This window comes from Seriola dumerili, unplaced genomic scaffold, assembly GCF_002260705.1.
Source record: "Seriola dumerili isolate Sdu_G_001 unplaced genomic scaffold, Sdu_1.0 BDQW01000025.1, whole genome shotgun sequence".
Classification (NCBI taxonomy): Eukaryota; Metazoa; Chordata; class Actinopteri; order Carangiformes; family Carangidae; genus Seriola; species Seriola dumerili.
The window spans coordinates 17,517,435-17,539,167 of NW_019174280.1; the positions used below are offsets into that span (position 1 = coordinate 17,517,435).

General features: G+C 38.4%; 1 protein-coding gene across 1 annotated transcript in view; it reads left to right on the top strand.

Moving 5' to 3' along the window:
• LOC111237023 (disks large-associated protein 2-like) overlaps nt 1–21,733 on the top strand; it is a 93,122-nt gene that overhangs the window by 31,363 nt on the left and 40,026 nt on the right. The window contains exon 2 of the mRNA XM_022765969.1: nt 19,546–20,702. Coding sequence (XP_022621690.1) covers nt 19,546–20,702 — 1,157 coding nt within the window. The remainder of the gene's footprint in view (nt 1–19,545; nt 20,703–21,733) is intronic.

The window sequence follows — 21,733 nt, forward strand, 5'->3', positions numbered from 1 at the left end:
TCTGTTGCATCACAGCATTGAAAAGTCAACACAGGTGAAAAAGGAAAACTGTGATCAAACGAACTGAGAGCGAAAAACCCTCTTAAAGCTTTTCTTTGCATTTGTCACATCTGCGGTATTCCTGTCTCTTTTATTTCAGACACAACTGGGAATAGTGTCATGACAAATAGACAATGCTAATAAATAATCTACAGGCTTCCTTTGTGAGCTTACTGGAAAGAGATTGCAATGAAAAAAAATCAATAATGGATGCTGTGCTGCATCCAGAGTATTTTTCTTTTCCTTTTGCACTGCACAATTTTGGACGCATCTCACACCAAACGGTTATGGGAAAAACATGCACACACAAGTTGAATCTGTAAATGAAAGAAAAAAGAAAGAAAGAAAATGAATTCACATTTCAGTCCACTCTAAGGCTTTCATAAGAATACGTGACATAGTTGAGCGGAAAGACAATATACCCTCTAGATTAATTAGAGGTAACGGAACACTATCAGTGGGGGAGTTCAAGGCTTCCTTCCTGGTTATAGAGTCCCTGGGAAATTGAGTAAAAACTAGCATTGCAAAGGGAAGGCAATTCACATTCTGGCAGCTACCAGCACTCTGGAGTCCTGCAGTACATAAGTAGCCTGATGCAGGGTAATGTTCTTGAAATAAGTCTAACGTTACTCTGTCTAATGTCCTTTATGATGAATCCATCATAGGATGAATACAACCCTGGGACATTAAGGGATTTATGAGCATATATAAATTACTGACCATTTAAATCCCTTGTAAATCTAATTTTTAAAGTCACTCATAAATCATATTCTTAGAAATAGCAGTGATGATTTGTATTAAACATGCAATTTCTTTCTCCCCTTCATTTTTATGCATGTTATACAAAATGGAGGCAGAAGTGTATTCTATTTTTGACGGCATTTTTAAGAAAAGTTTCAGTTTGTGGTTTGATTAACGATAAAGTGACAGATTGTGTATTTTGACCTCTTGAGGGCATCTGTGGGTTTTGCTAATCTGCTGTTATAAATGCCTTTAGGGCTGCAATTATTAATTTTATTATTGATTCATCTGCTGATTATTTTTGTAATTCATCAATTACTTTTTTTGTGTATAAAATGTTAGTTTCCCATGGAATAAGGCTGGTATATTGAAATGATTTGTTTCATTTGACCAACAGTCCAAAACCCAAAGAAATTCAATTTACTATTTTATAACACAAAGAAAATGAGCAAATCCACATGTGAGAAAATGGGCCCAGAGAATGTTAATGTTTTTGCTTGTCTAAATACGGTTGAGGGATATTTCATCAGTTACATGGATACCATTTCCAAAAAATAGGACTTTAGACAGCCATTTAGGAGAGTTACTGATGTGTCTGACATGAGAAAGACATTTTTTTTTTAAAAGCTATATGATAAATTACTCTGTGGTTACAGTGTGACTCATTTACCACAGTGTTTTACATCAGGGTGTTAGATGTTAACATGTACTGTGTAATTGTCTAATGCAGTAAACCTCACAAGAGACCTCTGAGAGTTGTTAACAGCTGTCTGCTCCTTCAAGTGGAATGGACAGAGCTGAAGATTTAAAGGCACCATGCTGACAGTCATGCAGGTGTTGCTGTATTTAAAGGAAGAAAGTCCAGAGGGGATTTACAGTATATCAGTATTTATCTCCTGCTACTGGCAGGTTGAGACTCCAGCTATAAAAAAACATTATCACTTACATAATAGAAGAGATGGGCACTGAGGTTTGCAGCTTGCCATTATAACTGAAGTTCTTCTACACCCTCATTAACCCTCATGAATGACTAAGTAGGATGTAATTAATCTGCAGTGAAATTTGTACAGAAATTGTCACATTTAAGGAGATTTTGAGGCTAAATCTAAAAACTTGAGACGTGACTTGCACTTGCATTTGTCTGGATTGTAGGTTGGAGACTTTCTTTACTTGCTTTTTTAAATTAGGACTTTAATGAGAATTGTTCTTAAACAGAGAATAAACTCATTTGTCAGTTAAGTTTATGTTACCCAACTGTTAATTGCTTTCTAATAACAGAGCAGTGATTCAAAGATCCTGCTTGAATGATTTAAATATGAGCAGAAAAGGAACATCAGTATGAGCAATGACAGTGGCTGTGGTTGAACAGACAAAGAAAACAAAATGAAACTTAGGCATCATATTGTTGATGGACATGAACTTAGTAACCTGTTAGAGCTGTAGCCTGTATTTTTATATAGATCACAGGTAAATTCAATCAATACATGAGCTCAGCCTCATACAGAGAATGCATATTTATCCTCAAGGCTGTCTTAAGATAACAATGTCAATCAATAAATGTGATTCTCTACTGGCAGGCTGTGCACTATGATGCTAAGGACTGCAGAAGCTGACATGCTAATTTAGTTATAAAATAGAAGCAGACACATCTTACTTTCTGAAGGCATTAAGTATAATGTGATGTTGCCTTTAGGTTGATGAGAGAGTTTACTGTACAATAAATACCCATAGAAGAGAAGAAGTACACCAATTGAGCTCATGTTTCAGCCCCACAGTAAATGTTGAACAATGAATTAACAAATCAATGAATGGATATTTGAATAATTTAAAAGACTAAATAAATTAACAGACAACAACAACAGATTAGCAGTTTGCATCAAAAGTCCTGGAGCTGTTATTGTCGACTTGATACTGAGAGACTGAAGTGTAACATCTGTGATCCTGGTGGTTGTTTTATTGCCTGAGATTTTGGTTGTGAGGAACCATTACTGAAGAAAAATATGGTTACAGTGGGTTTTTGAAGGGGCCTTCAGCTGTCTGAAGAATTTGCCACATTGTGTTGGGAGTTAGGTAATTTGGGCAGCAAGGGGGAGCTGAGGTGGAACAATCAAACCCTGTTGGACCCTCACACAGATGTCAAACAACAAACCAAGCCCAAAAACATGACTGTTAAGCCTAAAGATGTACCTTATAATACAGGTAATATAAAATGTAATATATTTTTGAAATGACATTAACCCCCGACCCTAAACCCTACACATTACCCTTCAAGAGGCACATTAAAAACGGAAAAAAATAGATACTAAGGACAATGTTTGGTTTATAATAAATGTTGTTAGTATTTGTAGAGATAAGTTAGGAGTATTTCTAAGTGACTTCTATACAGTTTGGATTTTGCACTGGTTTTAAGGCCTGCGTGTAAAGGCTGAAGCTGAATATGTGTTATTAGGAGCAGACGGAGCCCCCCTCTAGGTGCTGTTCTATGGTCTGTAATCCAGGTGAGCTTTAGCCTATATAGTTGTCCAGGTCTTGACTTCCTCACCTCATCTGTCAGGGCAACACAAATGTGTCATGTCTGTTGAAGTCTGTGTTTATGTCCCTGCGTATGTGTATCTTTGACTTCATGTAAATCAAGGTACAGTACGTCCACTTTAAGGTCACAGCACAGCATCAGTAATGAATCCTGGGACCTGGTGGTTGCAGGTTTCCCTCGGTCGGCTCTCTGACAGTCTGAACTATCAACAGAGTGACAGATGGAGCGACGTGGCGCCGCAGCACAGCACTGCTTTGTCTCACAGAGCAACAGAGTGCTGAGATATTGCAAGATGAGCATGTCAGGTTGTTCGAGCATCAAAAGAAATAGAGAGCTGAGGTTTCATTAGGGTTTGGAAATCATTTAGATTTTTCAGATATCAGATTCAGATTCTGCTTATCAATTGTTGTTCTTTAGAAATCCTTATCCTGATGGCTACAATATTATTTGAACAAGAAAACAAACACAAACAAATATATTAAGGTAGAAAATGATAAATTAATGATAAATGAGTGTGTTGGTAAAATATTAAAATGAAAAGAAACAGAAATAGTTTCTGTCTTGCCATGCATATGTTGAATGTTCACAGTTTTACACCATTTAATTTGGAAAAACTACCATTAGCAGATTTTGCAGCACTATGACAATAATAAAAAATCTGAATTCTTATCATTCTTATGTTGCAAGCCAGTCCGCTATATTGCACAATATTGCACTGCCCTATACACAAGCATCGACTCCCATGTACAGCAACCAGAACCAAGGAACAAATCTGTCTTCTATTTAAAAAAAATGTCACAATTTTAATTCAAGTTTATTCCTTTTCTTTTGCAAGCTTAGTGAAATAAATCAACAGAAATAAAGAACTTAACCCAACAATGCATTTAAGGATTTGAAAATGAGACAACTGTCATGACACAACTGTTGAGTTATTCGTACAATGACAAAACACTGTTGCCAAGTGAGATGCACAACAAAAAGCAAATGTAGTTTGAGACTGATTGATAGTTTTTTTTTCTCAGAAAAGTGGTAACAGATTTATTTAGTCAGTGGATGAAAACTAGCCTGAGTTTGTGACAGTTTTTCTGTTAATTAAATAAAATGAAATGGAAATAAAGTAAAGACTAAATAAAGAGTGTGCTCACACTGTAGCTTTAAACTTAATTTGACATAACCCTTTCGTTCTTTTAAGTTAATCAAAACAGTTCCTTTTTTTTTGTCATTCTGTTTGGCTTCATAAAGCAGCCTGCCATCCCTGTGCCGATAGATAAGTGGTTGCCACAGCAACAAGCCTTTATCCTACAATCTCTTGAGTGTTGTGACCTGGACATCCAAACAACACCCTTCTGTGACCTCAATGACCTGAGTGTAAATCTTTATTCTGAATAATTTACACTAATGACAACAAATGAAATCTGAAACTAAATTAAGCCTGATTAGTGTAAATGCAAACATTATACACTGTTTTTTATTTATGATACCTGTAAAGTCCATTGAGCTTCACACGTATACACCACCATAACGGAGTATATTTCTCCCAACAATCCATCTCCTCTGTACTGTATGTGCTAGTTTAAACACTGGAAGTTATTTTAATGCAGTTACTGTAGATGCTAATCTTACTCTAATGTACTTCCTGGCATTGCTACGTGGGGCAATCCTGCTGTTTAGGTTCCAAGTATTACCGTCTTTACACAGCTTATTGTAAGACACCTCTCATAGTTTCTCTCTGCGTCTGCTTGAGCAACGTGCAGGATCTTTTAATCTGTCCTCTGCACAGCCATCAGGAGGAGGGCCCGTCCTCCATATTTCATGTGCATCGCATTTGGTTATAGCCATCATTAAAGCCCAACTTTTCACGCTGGCTGCTTGACAATCTGGTGCAGGCTGTACAGGTATTGAGGGAGGAGACGTCCCCCAACCAACCCCACCCCGCCCTTCGTCCCTTCTCTCTCTCTTCCTTTCTCTCGCTCTCTGCTGCAGTAAGCTCAAGACAGATGGAGCGGTACATGACAAAACAGCCTAATTAAGAGAGTGGTGCACCTCTGAATTCCCACACGTGGAAACCCTCTCCAGAACCGTGACAGAACATGTTGGCAGCGAGGAAAGAAGGAAAACATTTTTCAATTTGCATCATCCATCTTTGTCCTCAAAGTGCTATGCTTTTACTACAAGCTGGAAGCCTCGCAAAAGACTGTGTAACAAATAGGCCATTAAAATATGCGCTTTCTATTGCACATCACCTGCAGTCAACACAGGACGATAACATGAAAATTCTTATGAGCTACATGACTGAATACATTAACAGGTTGAAGATGATTTAGACATCAAAAAATGGCTAACTGTTAGACCTGCATACAGAGAGAGGTTTCAGTCTTTACTTGATATGAGGCTCCTAAAACTTTAATTATGGCATTAAACAGCTACAATCCCCAACAAGGAATGAGCTACAAAAAATGTGTCTGAATTATCTGTCTGTCTATTTTTAATGTCTGTGAAATGTATCTGTGTGTCCATCTATGTATAAACTGTATATGTTTATTTTTGTTCAAAGTTATCTCTTGAAAAGGAGTTCTCAATCTCAATGAGACTACCTGTTTAAATAAAGGATTTGATTAGTTGATTTAATTTGCAACTATCTTAAAATTAAATTAATCATTACAGCAATTCTTCCTCAAAAAATGCCAAACATTAGACTGCCCAGCTTCCCTGAATGTGCCCAAATGACTAACCAATTAATCAATATAATTTGTCAGAGTAATCATTAATGAAAATAATAATAGCCCTACATGAGCTTGCAATCAAAAAAAAATGTAGACTGGACAAGTTTCATTATGTATAGCTACTTCTTTCCTTTGCTTGATGCAACACATCCCATCTCGAGCCATTCAGCTGTGGCCATTTTGTATCATCCATTAAGCACTTTGTTTAATTTTAATGTTGATGCCAAAAGTCAGCAGCACAAAAGCTGTAAATGGATCTGTTTTCCTTAAGGCTTCCTTCATGCAGGCAAATACTAAACCTGGAGGACAATAAACCAAAGTATCTTCAGTGGTGTTTAAGGGCTGGCTGTCACCAGTTAGAAGGAAAAAAAACGAATTTGAGTCCAAAAGTCTGATTCAGAATGGGAAAGTGCTCTCAGACTCTCGCAGCACTAATAACTAAGATGTTGCAAGAAAGCATATGCAATACTGCATGTAACTTACATTTAAACGCCCTCCAGTGTGTGTTTGTGCCCTGTATGCATTAGCCACTTAAGCACGTGTTTAGTGAGAAAAGCTGTCTGATATGATTATTTTTATGGTTTATAATAAAATGTGCTACTAAAGGCAAGATTATTCCAAAGACTATCAAGTGATAATGTAATAATTGTGGGAAAATGATGTCTCACAAAGTAATGAAATTTCATGTTGTAGGGATCTAATAATATAAGTGTTTAAATACTGTAATAATATCTGCTGATTTGAAAAACATAAAACAAAACAGAATACAGATTACCACGGTGCGATATTTATTACAGTATTAAGTGTTCAAATATAATTATGATAATATTGATTTATTGTTAATAATATTTATTGTTAATATATTGTCACCTTGTCTCACTGTGCATTAAGTGTATGAACGGATGTGGGAAGGGAAAGGGTTATAGAGAGTTACAGGGATTGTTTCACTTTTGTCTTTGCATGTAGCTATATAAAAGCCAATGTATGATGCACAAGGGGGGAGTGAGTTTTTGTGCAGATGTACTTGCTGCAGGCTAGGACGAGCTGCACCATGCGGACGCCTTTCAACATACTGTGTACCACTTAAACAGATGCTTCTAATTCAATGTGTATGTGTGAGATTTATTGTAAAAGTATTACCGGTCTGTCGCTGCAGTGAAGCCCAACAAAGTATCTGGTCAGAGCAGGAATTCTGAATTAAACATCCGTTAAAATACAGTGAGGATGAGGGGCTGGCTTGTGCTTTAATATTGCATTTGTTGCAGATATGAGGTGCGGTTATAAGGACATTTTTTGAGAAGAAGCTTATTTTTCATTCTGCTCTGAAAAGATCAAATGGCACGATACATTTGGGATGAGGTTTCCTTTAATGTGATTTCTTTTTTCTTTTTGTATTTTTCTCTTTCTGTGCAGGAAGGATGTTACATCTCCTTCAATGTAATAATAGGAGATCAATGGCATAATATATTGCATCAGGAAAAAATTACTGGTCAATAATATTAATTACAGGTTTTATGACACTTTCTAAAGATGGTGATAGCTATATAACACTAACAAAAAGTCCCTGTGGACTATGTGTGTGCGTGTGTGTGTGTGTATGGTTGGGTGTATATTCAGTGACTGTCAAGCATGACACTGAGGCAGAAAACCACCTGCAGCAATTTGGACTGTGGTTCCTTTCCTTCCGGTTTGAAATTAAATCAGTGTATTTCTTATTAAGATAATTGCCATTTGTTTAACACAAACTTTTAAATATTTGTGTATTAATTCTGACTGCCAAACAAACACCTGGGTCAGTAACTATTCAGTTTGTTACCTTTTGTGGAAGCCATGGTATAAACATACAATTAGACAGATAGAGTAGAATAAAGCCGCACTCTCCGTGTGGTCATACATTTCAGAACAATATGTTAAGGTAAATGCTTTGTTGGCAGAGACTTAAACATCCTATGCAAGCAAGATTGCTAAAGTGTACCAGATGTCTCAATATTCAAACTCACACAAGCTGTACAATGTGAGACTTCAGCAAAGGCTAAATACCGTACGTACGGGCAGTTTCCATGGAGATGTGTCAACATTTGCTGTAAGACCTGAATGAGGAAAGGGCAAGATGCCAAACTTTTCCCATAATGTATCATCAGTAGTGAAATATTTGGTACGTTGCCTGAAATGAGGGAAAGTACTTGATGAAAATGGAGGGCTTATTGTGTAAGTGACACAATTTCTGGTAATCTCACATAGCTGCCTTCGTGTGCTATACTTAAGACTTAAAGTGGTACTCATACAGGATAATTGTCAGTGCATCTGACCAAAAATCATTGGGTCCTCATTAGTTATTTCAGAAACAAGTTAATAATTTTGCTCTCCTTTTGAACGCTCTGCAATACAACTTACACGTTATGTGTACAATACGTACATGTATCCATTACACATAAACCCTGAGGGAAGGCTATGTTTCAGCTCTATATAGGACCTCATTCTTTGCGTTAAAACAGAGTAGTGTGGGAGGCTTTACAAGCTGCTGCACAATGAGCAGTGATGGACTCGAAGCTCCCTATTTGGCATTTTCTTCCGTGGAAGGGCGTAGAGAAGAGACTGAGCCCGTGTCCAGGGTGTGTGGCATCACTACAACATCAGCCAGTGTCTGCCTACTGAGGAGAGAGCAGCAGCAGTGGGTGGGAGTGGGTGGATATCAAAAGGTGAAATGCAGCCTCTGCTGCAAAGCTACATTCAATTGAATATGATTTTGTCTCAGTTGCAAGGTCTAACACTCTTTCCACTTATATAATGTTCACTGTTGTCCCTATGTCTAGTAGCAAAAACATGTTACCATTAAAGAAATCTCCTTCCTGCTGTCTCTGCAGTGCTGCTAGAGTGATAACACCTTTATTAACAGTAAGATACTTTGGCTATGTCATGCCATTAAATATTAATTTGGCTACTCACTGTCACCATTTACCGTTTGCTATATCACAATAAGAATTTAATTGTTGCAAGGTCATGTCAACATTTACATCATAACAGCTGGGTCTAGTACTGTACTTGTCTTCCCTTGAAAAAGACCCTTACACCCTTTCAATGGAAACTGGCTTTGTTTTCTTGTTTGTTTGGAGTAAACAGAAAAACTGGGCAAACATAATAATCACTCAAATACAGATAATGGCACACACTTTAAGACTTTTCTGTCCAAAGGCATTTATAGTGTTTTACAAAAAGTGACCAAAGTAGTTGTGTGAGGAATAAAAATAGCTTGAGAGAGAAGTGTGGCTAGTTTCTCACCTCCGCAAGTTTCAAGTAGCAAACTCCAGCTAGCATATCCAGGATTCTGAAAAGCAGGATGTGGTGCTGACATGCGCAGTGCATAACCACAATACTTCACAAAATAAGAAGGATCAGAGCTAGTATACTCTACAAAGGGAACTTGGTTTTCTGTTTCAGTTTAGACACTCATCAAAGAAGCTTCATCAGTTCAGTCTTCAAGATATTTTCCTCTCCCTATCCATGGATTCAAAACTCACCACAGGTTTGAATGTCAGTGAGTAATTGTATCATCGCACAGATAGATAGATAGAGACTTTATTTATCCCCTAGGGGAAATTCACACAGGCAGCCTGTCCAAAATTGTCTGCCTGCCTCCCACCCAGTGCATGCTGGGATAGGCTCCAGACTCCTGCAACCCCGACTTGCAATTAGTGGGCAAAGAAGTTGCAGTTAAGATAGATTAGAACATCTTGGTCGGTGCTCCATTTGGGACAGTTGTGGTTCTTTACAATTAAAACCATAATACATACTCCAAACAAAATTACTCTGCTTGGTTACAATCACAAGACTGAGAGATTGAGGTTCATAAAGGCCGGCAGTGCCAGCAAAAGATATTCATATCAACTCCGTGCTTGTTCTGGCCCTCCAGTATCATTGTAAACATTTAGATAGATTTAATGTGAATCATGACCATGTCTGACAACTTGACCTGATTTGATTTGGTTTGGTTTGTCTCCATATGGATAGTGGCTTGTTTTTCTTTTCAAACATCTGTGGTCAGTCTTTGATTTAGAGGTCAAGGCTAGGGAACAATCTGGGCGAGTAACAATGACTTGATTAAGAACGGATGTTTTTGCTCAACGCTGATCGATAAATTATCTCAAGCATGTTATTTTTCAACAGTGTGATTCATGCTCTACAGTTTGGCTGCCTGTTGCTCTGTTCTCCCCTGTGGCATTAGCTATCTATGCATTGGTGTGGAGGAGGAAGGCCTCATTTATTCCAAGTTATGCAACCATCTTGGGAAATGCTGGCCAGGCGCTGACTGTAGCATAGCAGCAGAGCTTTAACTTAGCAGCTAGCACCACACTGGTTTCTCAGAGAGCAGAACAAGCAGAAAGGCTTCCCCCTGTCTCTCTTTATTCTCTTCCTGGCCCAAATCTCTCCCTCCTCAGAGTGTGGCATTTTTGTCAGGAAAAAAATGTTTTACAGGCTGCATCAGGTGCTGACAGAAGCACATTTAAGGTAGCGCCATGCAGCACAATAGCTGTTGCATAAGCTGTGATACAGGAAAGCTCTCATCAATGTTTCATGGACTTGCAGTGTGAGCTCTTAAAGAACCAAGGGGGAGGATTTGAATCTTTAGAACCTATTGTCCTACTGAACAAAAATCACAATTAATCATGACAACCAAAAGAATTTTTACTCAGTATGTCAGACACAGATTTGATTGTCACTTTAATAAAAATGTTTTGTAAAATATTTCATTTTTGTCTACAGTATATCAACTTGCACAGTTTGATTAAGATTCACACCATGGTTGCATGTAATCTTCTCAGCTGTAAATGTAACCTTCTGAAGTGTTCCCTTTAACCCTAAAATGGAGACTTCCTTTTCTCAAAAGCCTTTTCAGGAGCCTAATTCTCCCCCCACTGAAGTCCACCAATCTCCCTCTCTCCACATGTTCTTTTTTTGCTACTTTGCATCTGGTTGGCATCTAGTTCTCCTCTCATACCAAAAATGAATCTGATTTTATCTTCAGTAGATGCACATATGCACATGTGCATGCTAAGCTTTTTGAAACTACATATTTAACCAAGCACAACTGCTCTTTTCCACAAATACCCTGCTCTGCACTTGAAAACTGCCAGGTACAACAATCTGTTGGCCATTGGGAAATTGGGGTTAAGTGGTTGCTCAAAGGCACCTCAATGGTGGTGATAATGTTGCAGCAAGTACTGCTCTTTCACCTCTGACTTATTCTTCCAGGGTTGGAAGGCTGGCCCTACCACAGATTTACAGATAAAATCAGTGCAGAAATGTGTTCAAAACCACTGTCTGACAAAGAGAAGACTACTAATAAAAAAACATGTGCTGGTTGTGTGAAGAATACAGATTCTGCAAAGCGGGGCAGATGTGCAAATTAATTCAGTCCAGATAAATTCATGGAGTTTCTCTGGTGACCCGGCTACAGCATTCTCCTACAGGAACTTCAACTTCTACTGTTGTAGAATGAGAGGGAGGAGTTGTGTGGCAACACGGAAGTCTGTTTGAATAAGCACTTGAAACACTCCATGCTTCTCCTCAGGTGGATGAGCTGGAGGCTAAAGGTGCACCATAGCTGCATCAGCTCATCGTACGGAGTGGGTGGTATTGTCCAAGATAGAGCCGAGAATTCATCCTCCCCTCTGCTACTTCCTGCAGGCTATCCAGACTCAGCCCTATGACACAGCCAGCTTCTTTTTTTTTTTTAAACCAGTTTGTTGAGCCTGCCGGCATCCCCTGCCTTCATGTCACCTCCCCCGCACATGGAGAACAGTGCACTGGCCACTATGTATTAGTAGAAGTTGCAGAGCAGTCTGTTGCAAATATTGGATGACACGATCCTATTCAGGCAAACAGTCAGTGTTTGTTTATGTTATCAGACTAGACCAAGTTGTTATATGATATGAACTCCCATAACTTGACTGCACCATCTTCCCATCCTCACTGTGGATTGGTTGCATGTGTCACCGGCCTTTTGCTCTGCCAGGAAATATCCTACAGGCTACTTCAGTTCACAAACATTCAATATGAAGGGTAGCTTTACATGAGTCTTGAGTTTTATGGTGTGCATCGGTGTTCTACAATGTAGAGGTTTAACACTACAGAGGAGTTGTCAGTTCAGCTCAGGCTCATTCACATTCACCTTGGGGACAAAAAAGCTCCCAGGGGATAAAGTTATCCAAAAACATTGGGGATGTTGCCAATCAAATGTTCCCAGGCAAAAAGCATCAATCAATTCAATCAATTTGCAGTCTTGACAAAGTATGAAGAATGTCTTGAGAGATTGCTCTAAGTTTTTAGGGAGCCATTAGTACAGTATATGGATCCTTCGCATGTGTTTGCACATGCAAAAGTACTATTAGCTCCACCCCAGATTTTTTTGATTGTTGGTGAAAAAAAATTGGCTGTTTGTTAGCCTTGATGTTTACTAAATTGTATTGATTTTCAAGAGTGTTGCCATGAGGTAAAATGTGAAACTAAAGATAAGTAACAACATTACATATTAGCAACAGTATGGAGGGGCAATGGTAACTTAATTGTAGATTATTACATTGCAGCTGTAATCTGCCTTTGCTTAATGATTAACTGATGAAGTAAATCATTTTAGCACCTTCTTGGTAGTTTTTTTATTTTCTTCCTTCTGTCTCTCTCTGGAAAACTATGTCAAATTGGCTCTATTTGAAATGAATTGGTTGATAGCTGGAGATACCAATCTGGCTTGAAAGATTAGCCTTTAAACAGCTGATTATGGGGTAATCAAACCACCTCAAGAGAGTTTATATAATCAGAATCCTGGGGTGATTGTAGGGGGAAAATGCAGATCAGGCTGACAATGATACAGACAGCACTCTGTGGGAGCAAACATATGTTTTTTGTCTTCTGAATGTGTACTTCATGTTGCCATGGAGTGATACATTAATGCTAAATTTGTCTGAATCTAAATGGTATAAGCAGGGGATTGACACTAATGTGAAGATCTTTACAATATAGTGCAAACTAAATGCATCTGAACTTATTACATAAAATAAGAACATGCTTCACAAAAGGACTGTCATGTATTTATTTCAGGGCTACTGTGTTGAATTACTTCTTTCTTTAAATGATATTGCCAATTGTGCAAGCTGAGCCAAGCCAATGTAGTTTAGCCCAAGCAGATACAATGTAGATATAAAGCCTGATTGCATCTGCACTTTGCTTGGGCAAGGATAAAATCAAAGTTTAAAGGTGCATTAGGTCAGACAATGATGTGAAAACGTTTCTGATATGCTGTAACTATTGGCTATTTGTAAGATTAGTGGAGATACAATAGATAAGCAGAGATGGTAGTAGAGATGGCAGGGAAGGTGGATTGACTACTGAGTGGGCCATGGCATTCAGGTGAAACTGCTGAAGAAGACTGTGTATAGAGTCACTTAGATACCTGAACAACCAATTTCAAGCTATTTGTGACTGAGACATCTAGTACTACTCAAATGATTAAATTTAGAGGAAGGAAAAACAGATTATTGTCTTGACAAAAAAAAGAATGCCTCTCAGACAGGCACTGACATATTAGGACCATTCTCTAAATAAAAAAAAAAACAAGGTTTAAAGCTGATGTCTAACTGTACAGTGAAATATCATAATTACACAACTTAAGCCAACCAGATAATGCAAAAGGCTAAGCACAAAATGTTATATTTGGTCTTTAAAAAGTACCACATGGATGTTCCAGTCTGATGAGGCAGGTCAGAGGAGAATAGTCAGACTTGTTGGAGCTGACAGAAAGGCAACTAACTCAGATAACCACTCTTTACAACTATGAGGCAAAACAGCATCTCTGTATGCACATGTCAAACCTTGAGGTGGATGGTCTACAATAGCAGAAGACCACATCAGGTTACACTCCTGCCAGTCAAAGAAATAAATCTGACAGTTGAAGAGCTGAAAAACGCAGTCTGGTCTGAAGAATCTTGAATTCTGCTGAGGCACGCAGATGGTAGGGTCAGAATTTAGCGTCAACAGCATGAATTCATCGACCCAACCTGCCTTGAGTCAACAATCCAACAGTCTGGTGGTGGTGGTATAACAGTGTGGGGGAATCTTGGCACACTTTTAATACTGATCAATCATGGTTTGAATGCCAAAGCCTATTTGAGTATTCTTGCTGATGTGCATCCCTTTATGGCCATAATTTAGCCATTTTCCAATGGCTATGTCCAGCATGATAATGCACCAGGTCACAACACAAAAGTGTTCTCCAACTGTTTTCTTGAACATGAAAATGAGTTCACTTTACTTCAGTGGCCTCCCCAGACAGCAGAACTCAATACAATAGAACATCTTTGGGATGTGGTAGAACGGGAGAGTCACAGCCTGAATGTGAGGCTGACAAATCTGCAGAAATTATGTAACGTAATCATGTCAACATAGACCAGAAGCTCAAAGGAATGGTTTAACATCTTGTGGAATCCAGGCCATGAAGAACTGAGCTCTGTTTTGACTGCAAAGGGAGGAATTACCCAGCATTAGAATGGTGTTCCTAATAAACTGCTTGGTGTATATTGTGGGTTTCCATAAGCATACTGACAGAGTCTGAAAACTGCATTGCTGTATGTCTGGAAGTACATGTTTGTACTGCATTATACTGTACATAACAGAGCATGGTGTGTGTATGTATGTGCACACTATCTCTGTGTGCATTCATTACTATTGTAAGCTTTAATTTGACACATTTTGTTGCCTCAGCAACCGGTCGATGTCATCTACTTCAATGTGGTTCAAAGTGGAGAGATAGTGAAAGGGGACTTGGGGAGACAAGAGAGAGCTATGATGGTGGAAATGAGATAAAGAGAGGAACACAGAAGCTTTATCACAGTCATTATTACAATCAAGCTCTATGAGACTATATCTACAGTTCACAATTTCTGTCACAATGTTTCAATGTACAAATTCTGGTAAAATAAAGACAAATATGAAATGTGAAAATGAATCAGGTAATACGGCTTATTACACCCTATAATGAATAATAGTGGGTTTTAAAGAAAGACATTACTCAAATGAAAACAATAATTACTATTCTCCTCAGCAATGTTCTAAGAAAGCCGTTTTGAGTCTCCAAGCGGGTACTTAAATTCATTATTTATTCGAACTGTACAAATGTGGTGCAATTTTTAAAGGTGCACCAACCCATAGCTCATATGGCAAATCTAGCTCAAATGTCTCTAACATATTACATAGTGTATGTTTCTTTTTTCCCTGTTTTTGAGACTAGGATCCACCCCAAACAACCTTGAAAATCCTATTAGAGTTCCTAGGTTTTCAGCAGTGGTTGCCATGACAACTGTGCATTTTATTTCTGGCTCCTTTGAAATAGTGTGTGAGATCACAGATCCCAAACGTTATGTAAGACGATGTGCATCGTTCCAGACTGGGGTTTCCTGCTGAAAAGAACTTAAAGCAATTAATTACAGGGGAATGGAAGACACTCAAAGTGCTCCAACATTGTTTCCCTCTTTACCTTACAGCTTTTATCACATACTGATAAGATATACACTGTAATTGTCATGCACGAAGCTGAGCACTGCTGCCTGTTATAAAAGTCTTCTTGTATTTCGACCCACAGAAAAACAGAAGTCATGATCAAGACTTTCTAACAATGACCATCTTTTTATTATGCATCTACTTCAAATCATGCCTCATATACTCTTGATACTGCATCTCTCAGCATAGTTATTAAGGCTCTCCAAGCCATTGATCTTAAGAAATCTACTGGTGAAGACAATATGGATGTTTTTTTTTCCCCTTCATCTTTCTGCTCTATGAATTCCTGAGCATATAACTCACATTTTTGATCTTAATATTTCTACTGGTGTTGTTCTCAGAGCTTAGAAAACTGCTCATGTCATCCCCTTACATAGGGGAGAAGATACGAGTGATCCAAATACACTGTTGCCCATAAAGTTGGAATAATTTTGTTTTCAGTTTAATTGTGGTTTCATTTTCATTGTGATATGTTTGGAAGAGATTGACTACTAAAGTTTTGAGAAGATATACACTTTATCTGTCAAGAATAAATCACATCAATATTTTATTCCAACTTTATGAGCAACAGTGTATGTATTTTTTTTTTTTTTTACCACCAATCAATCTGAGTTCAGGCCTATGCACACCACTGTTTCTGCCATCACTTAAGTTGTGAATGACATCGTCAGTGTCTTGGATGAGAAAATCTATCTTTGTAGACCTCTCCAGGGTATTTAACACAGTTGATCATTCTCAGCTTCTACATAAGTAATGTTGGACTGATACCAACATTACTTATGTAGAAAAAGTAAGAAAAAGTTGGTTGGTCCTCTGTGTCTGAAAGACATGATAGGCACATGTATTTGTTTGTCTACAAGGCCTTCATTTTGAAGCTGCCATCTTATATCACTTCTATGCTAGACTGGTGCTCTGGGCCATATCAAACTCGTTCTAATGACTGGCTTTCACTGAAAGTCCCTCAAGTCTGTACTGAGCTGGCAAAGTCTGCTTTTAGATTCTATGCTCCTATGTCCCAGAACTCTTTACAATTTATTTAAATCCATGCTCGTAAATTACACAGCTACTGTTTGTATCCATTTTAGCTGATTTGTCTTTCATGAATTCTGAATCCAGCATCTTTAGTCAACTGTATTTATATACTTGTTTTCATTTACCTTGTATGTTTTTTATAAGTAATTTTAAACTGTTAATCAACATCATTGTAAATAAGGGCGAGCTTCAATGATTTTTTGAGTTTAAATAATAAAGACGCGTGTGTATCTGTGAGAGAGAGGAAAATGGAAAATAATATAAGTAGTTCCTTTAACAACAGAGAATTAATATTTATTCATATATTTTTACTATATATATTTATATTAATGGAATTATAATAAACAGGACTGGGAAATTATGTATTAACTTAAATGGGATTACAGGACAAACTGGGCACTGTGGCATCAACTTAGGATCTAAAGTAGCTTATCACCAGTATAGTCAAACATAATCTAACATAATCTATGATTACACAATTTTACTATAGGCTCCAATTTAGGAAAAAATTTGCTTATAAAAATATGTCTGTATATGTATGTATGTTTTTGGAATGTTTTTTTTCTTCAAATTAGAAACCCCTTTTCTCCCAGTTTGAAAGAATATGTTAATAAAGTCAAGAGATTGGATTTCTCTGGTTAATATCACAAATATCTGAAATACTAACTTCAATGAATCTAGAAATGAAAATTGAAGACAGACATTGGACAACTGAATTCAAACAAAACACTCCAAAGAGTTAACATTCATTTGTGGCTTCTGAGTTTTAGCACATTACCGTTGGGATATTACCAGCTGCAGAAACACTAAACTTATCCTACAGTATGTCTCAGATATTAATTATAAAACTCTTGTGTTTCAAAGATTTGTCACAGGAAGTGTAGGTCTGTTTTTCATTTATCACACATTAAAGTTCTTACAGTATTAATCTGAGAAATTAAACAATTGTAGCATTCTATAAAACATTAAAGTCTCCATAATTACAGGCAACACAATAAGAAATGATGCTATCATAATATGATGATGAGGAATGAACGGGATGGAACTGACTTGCTCAGTATATTTTAATGTATCTTCATTTTCAATGGTAAATGTTGAATATAATAAATGTTGCGTATAATAAACTATGAGCTTCCCACGTGCATATTATTTCAGCATTGTACAGAATGAACATATTAGAGAAAATATCATGGCAGCCTAAGCAGCATTCACCATTGAGTACCTTCGAGAGACTGGAAGAGCAAAAGAATTTAGAAGATTATGCTGAACTTCTTAACCCCTCATGCAGAAGCTACAAACATTTCTCATCTAAAAGTCTCCTTGAAGTTGAGCAAAATTCCTTGTTTTTTGTGATCATTGCCCAGTGATGTGCACATCTCTTCTCAAAATAATCATGCATATAGCAAACAACTGCTGCACCACTGCAGAGATTGAGAATTGAGAAAGGATACTTTTATCACAGATTTCAGAGGAGTTAGCTCAATTTGTTGAGAGAATCAGCTTCCTTCTACTCACAGGATTGTTGTGGAATCTGGTTTTCCAATGAAGGACTATACTGGACGAACTAAAGCAATTTGGAGTTTTGCTTTTAAAGGGTTAGCCTAATGATTGTGCCTAGTCTAGCATAGCTTGTTAGCACACTGTTAGAAGGGATCAGGTAAACTCCTATGGTCTGTGTTCTATGTTTCCTGGTTTTATACTGCCAAAATGTCTTGAGTTGATTATTGAAGTCACAGGGTAAAGAGATTTTGATGCTGCCTCGCTTATGTACTCTGACATACGCAATATCCGGTTGAAACAGAATGTTATGTGAATTTCATACAGCCACCATTACCTTCAGATATTACTTCATTTATTCATACTGTATTGAGCTGCAGCCATTGTTAACAACATTTTTTGTCACCTCATTCTTGGTCCTCTTTTCTTTTTTTCTTTCTTTTTTTTTTTTTTTAAAATCAATAATGTATCTAAAATATGGCATTTTATCAATAAGCTAATATTAATACAAATGTCATTCATGATTTTTAGTGTCTCACCAATAAATATCTATGGTATATGGATTTTGTCTTTTTGTATTTTTCTCCTACATAGAATTATCTTTATTAAAAAATGAAAACTCGCTTCTTCCTTTACAGAAAACAATAAAATCAGTTGTACGCAAAAAATATTCCAGGAGATTATTCATGTCATTGTAAATTGAAGTAGATAATCAGTAACGTTTGACAAATTATACATTAGAAATAAATTCCCTGTCATTGAGCTTTAAACCCTCCAAGCTGTTTTGGGGGCAGAAGAGGAACAACTTCCTTTCAGATGAGATGAGATATGTGATAGTGTGTCATTAAATCCAAGTACAAACCTTTTGCCTGTAGAAGAGGAGAAAGGATTTCTACCTGACGTCAAAGAGAAATATATCTCTTGAGAAATATATCTTTGCCTCTACACTATATTAAAACCAGTACAAGGATTGGTGTCTTCTTTGTCTTTTTTATACTGGAAGTTAACCCTCATTTCTGACATCATTAAGGAGTTTAAGAGAGTTGTCATTCTTACAAATGATCATATTTCCATGTGTACGGTAAAAGTCAAGTAACTTCTCTCTTGACATGATCTCTTCTTTGCAAGAGTTTTTACCTCATTATAGGTTCCTCGGTATATACTATGCTGAAAACTTAAATATTTACATACACTCATGTAAATGCACAAAAATTCTCAGTGTCTCTGAGATAAAGAGATTTCTTGTCATTGAGATTCCCATGGGAGTTTTTATCTGTAATTATGTTACTTGTAAGGAGAACCACAATAGCAATTTCAAATTATGGGGCTTTGGGCTATAAACAGAATAACTCTTCATGCTTGTTCAGAGCTATTCTCTCTCTGACTCAGTCTTTTTTTATTTTCTTCTTTCTTTCCCTATCTCTGTAACAGACCAGAAGTTTTCACCTTGGTCCTCGTCTCGAAAGTTCAATGAAGGCAGACGCCTCCCTCCGGCCAGGAACATGAAGGGCTTATCGGGCAGCCGTTCCCAGCACCAGATCCCTTTACCCCATGGCTTGGACTACGACCCCCACGTCCATGACCTCCATGCACACCATGGTTCTGACTCCCGCCACTCGTCCTACCTGCTCAGCCCCACAGAGAGCTGCCCCATGGACTTCCACCACCGCTACTCGCCTCGCAGTTCCATCCACTCTGACTGCATGATGATGTCCCCTATCATGATGCCCCCAGCAGCTGCATCTGACCACATCTCCAGCAGCACCTTCCCCAGAATGCACTACAGCTCTCAGTATTATGACTCAGCCACACGGGACGACTGCGCTGCCATCACAGCTTCTGCCACCTCCCCAGCTGTTGCTGCTGCTGCAGCCGCCGCGGCTGCCTCCTCCCACCACGCCGGCACCAAAAGCAACCGCCTTCCTGCTAACCTACTAGACCAATTTGAGAAACAAATGCCACTACACCGTGATGGCTTCCACACATTACAGTATCAGCGCACCTCCACCACCACTGAGCAACGCAGCGAGAGTCCTGGCCGCATCCGACACCTTGTTCATTCTGTCCAGAAGCTCTTCACCAAGTCTCACTCCCTGGAAGGATCATCCAAGATGAATGGCACAAAAGGTGATATTGTAGGAGGTGGAGGAGTAGGGGGTTATCACCATCATAGCCACCACTCCACCAAACATGGTAGCAAGAGGAGCAAAAGCAAAGAACGTAAGCACCGCTCTGGTGGCTGGTGGAGCTCTGACGACAATCTGGATAGTGACAGCACGTACCGCACGCCCAGTGTCATGTCGCGGCACCACGGGGAACATGTTAGCCACTGTTACCCAGATTCCATGCACAGCCATCACTTTGGAGACCTGTCTCTCAAGACCTCTAAGAGTAACAATGATGTCAAGTGTTCAGCCTGTGAGAGCATGGCCATGGCACCCGAGGGCAAATTCATGAAGAGGAGCTCCTGGTCAACACTGACAGTCAGCCAGGCTAAGGAGGCCTATAGGAAGTCATCGCTTAATCTAGAGAAACCCATGATGCACATGGACCTCAAACCTTCATCACGGACATGTCACTATCTGCAGGTGGGTGTTAGTTTACTTTATTTATGTTTTGAATGGCCAGAACATTAATGTTTTCCACCTGACTTATCCAAACATATGAAGCGCATTTTCAACACACTTTGCTTGTGTGTAACAGGCAGAGTGTACATGCATTCTGCACCTGCCTATGTAGGCCCACATTACTCTCTCGATAATGCACCCTTAAAAAAAGACAGTATTTCAAGGCTGAACTTTAGTGGTAGATTGAAAGGGCAGTAAAATGCACAGAAACCCTGAGCATCACCTATCTGAAACTATAACAAACAATAACTGAGATCAATATCCACTCATCCTTATAGAGGCCCTTCTGAATAAGATGCAGTGATTGATATATTGATTAGAAATCCTGCCAGGACAGCCTTTCGGATTCTGTTCTGTTACTCTCTTGAGGACAATTACAGTGACCATGAGTGTGAGAAGCCAATATATTTAACAAGGATTCCCTTTTGTGTAGTCACCTCAGGGAGCTATTGTCTATTAAGACACAGAGATCAATTGAGTGAATTGATGTCATAGTGGAAGACCACTGAGAATAAAGGGTTACCTGAGTTAGATTGCAATGTACAAGCTGTTCCAAAGAGCAGAGCTGTTCTAGCAGGTTGTGCACTAATACTGACATGAATTATGTTATATACAGTTTTTAGGCCTCTGTCTTTGCTACACAACTGATACATGACACTGAACTAGTTTGGCCACAGGGGCTGGCTTCAATAACACAATGAAGTGTGCGGGGGTTTGGCCATCTTTGATTCAATTTCTTTTTTCACATTGTGCCCTGTAAGTATTGTGCTTGTGCCTCACACAATCACCAAAGATGCAGACATTTGTTGCCCACACTTGCTTTTGCACCCAATTCCAGGAAAATTGAAAACTGAGTTGAAATCATGCACTACCATACATTAGGTTCTGGATGCATTTCCGTCCATGCTGCCCATGCTTAGAGAGGGGGAAGAGGGTGAATCTTTGCCCAGTGCATGCACTTTGATGCTATGTGGAGTGCACAGTTACATAGG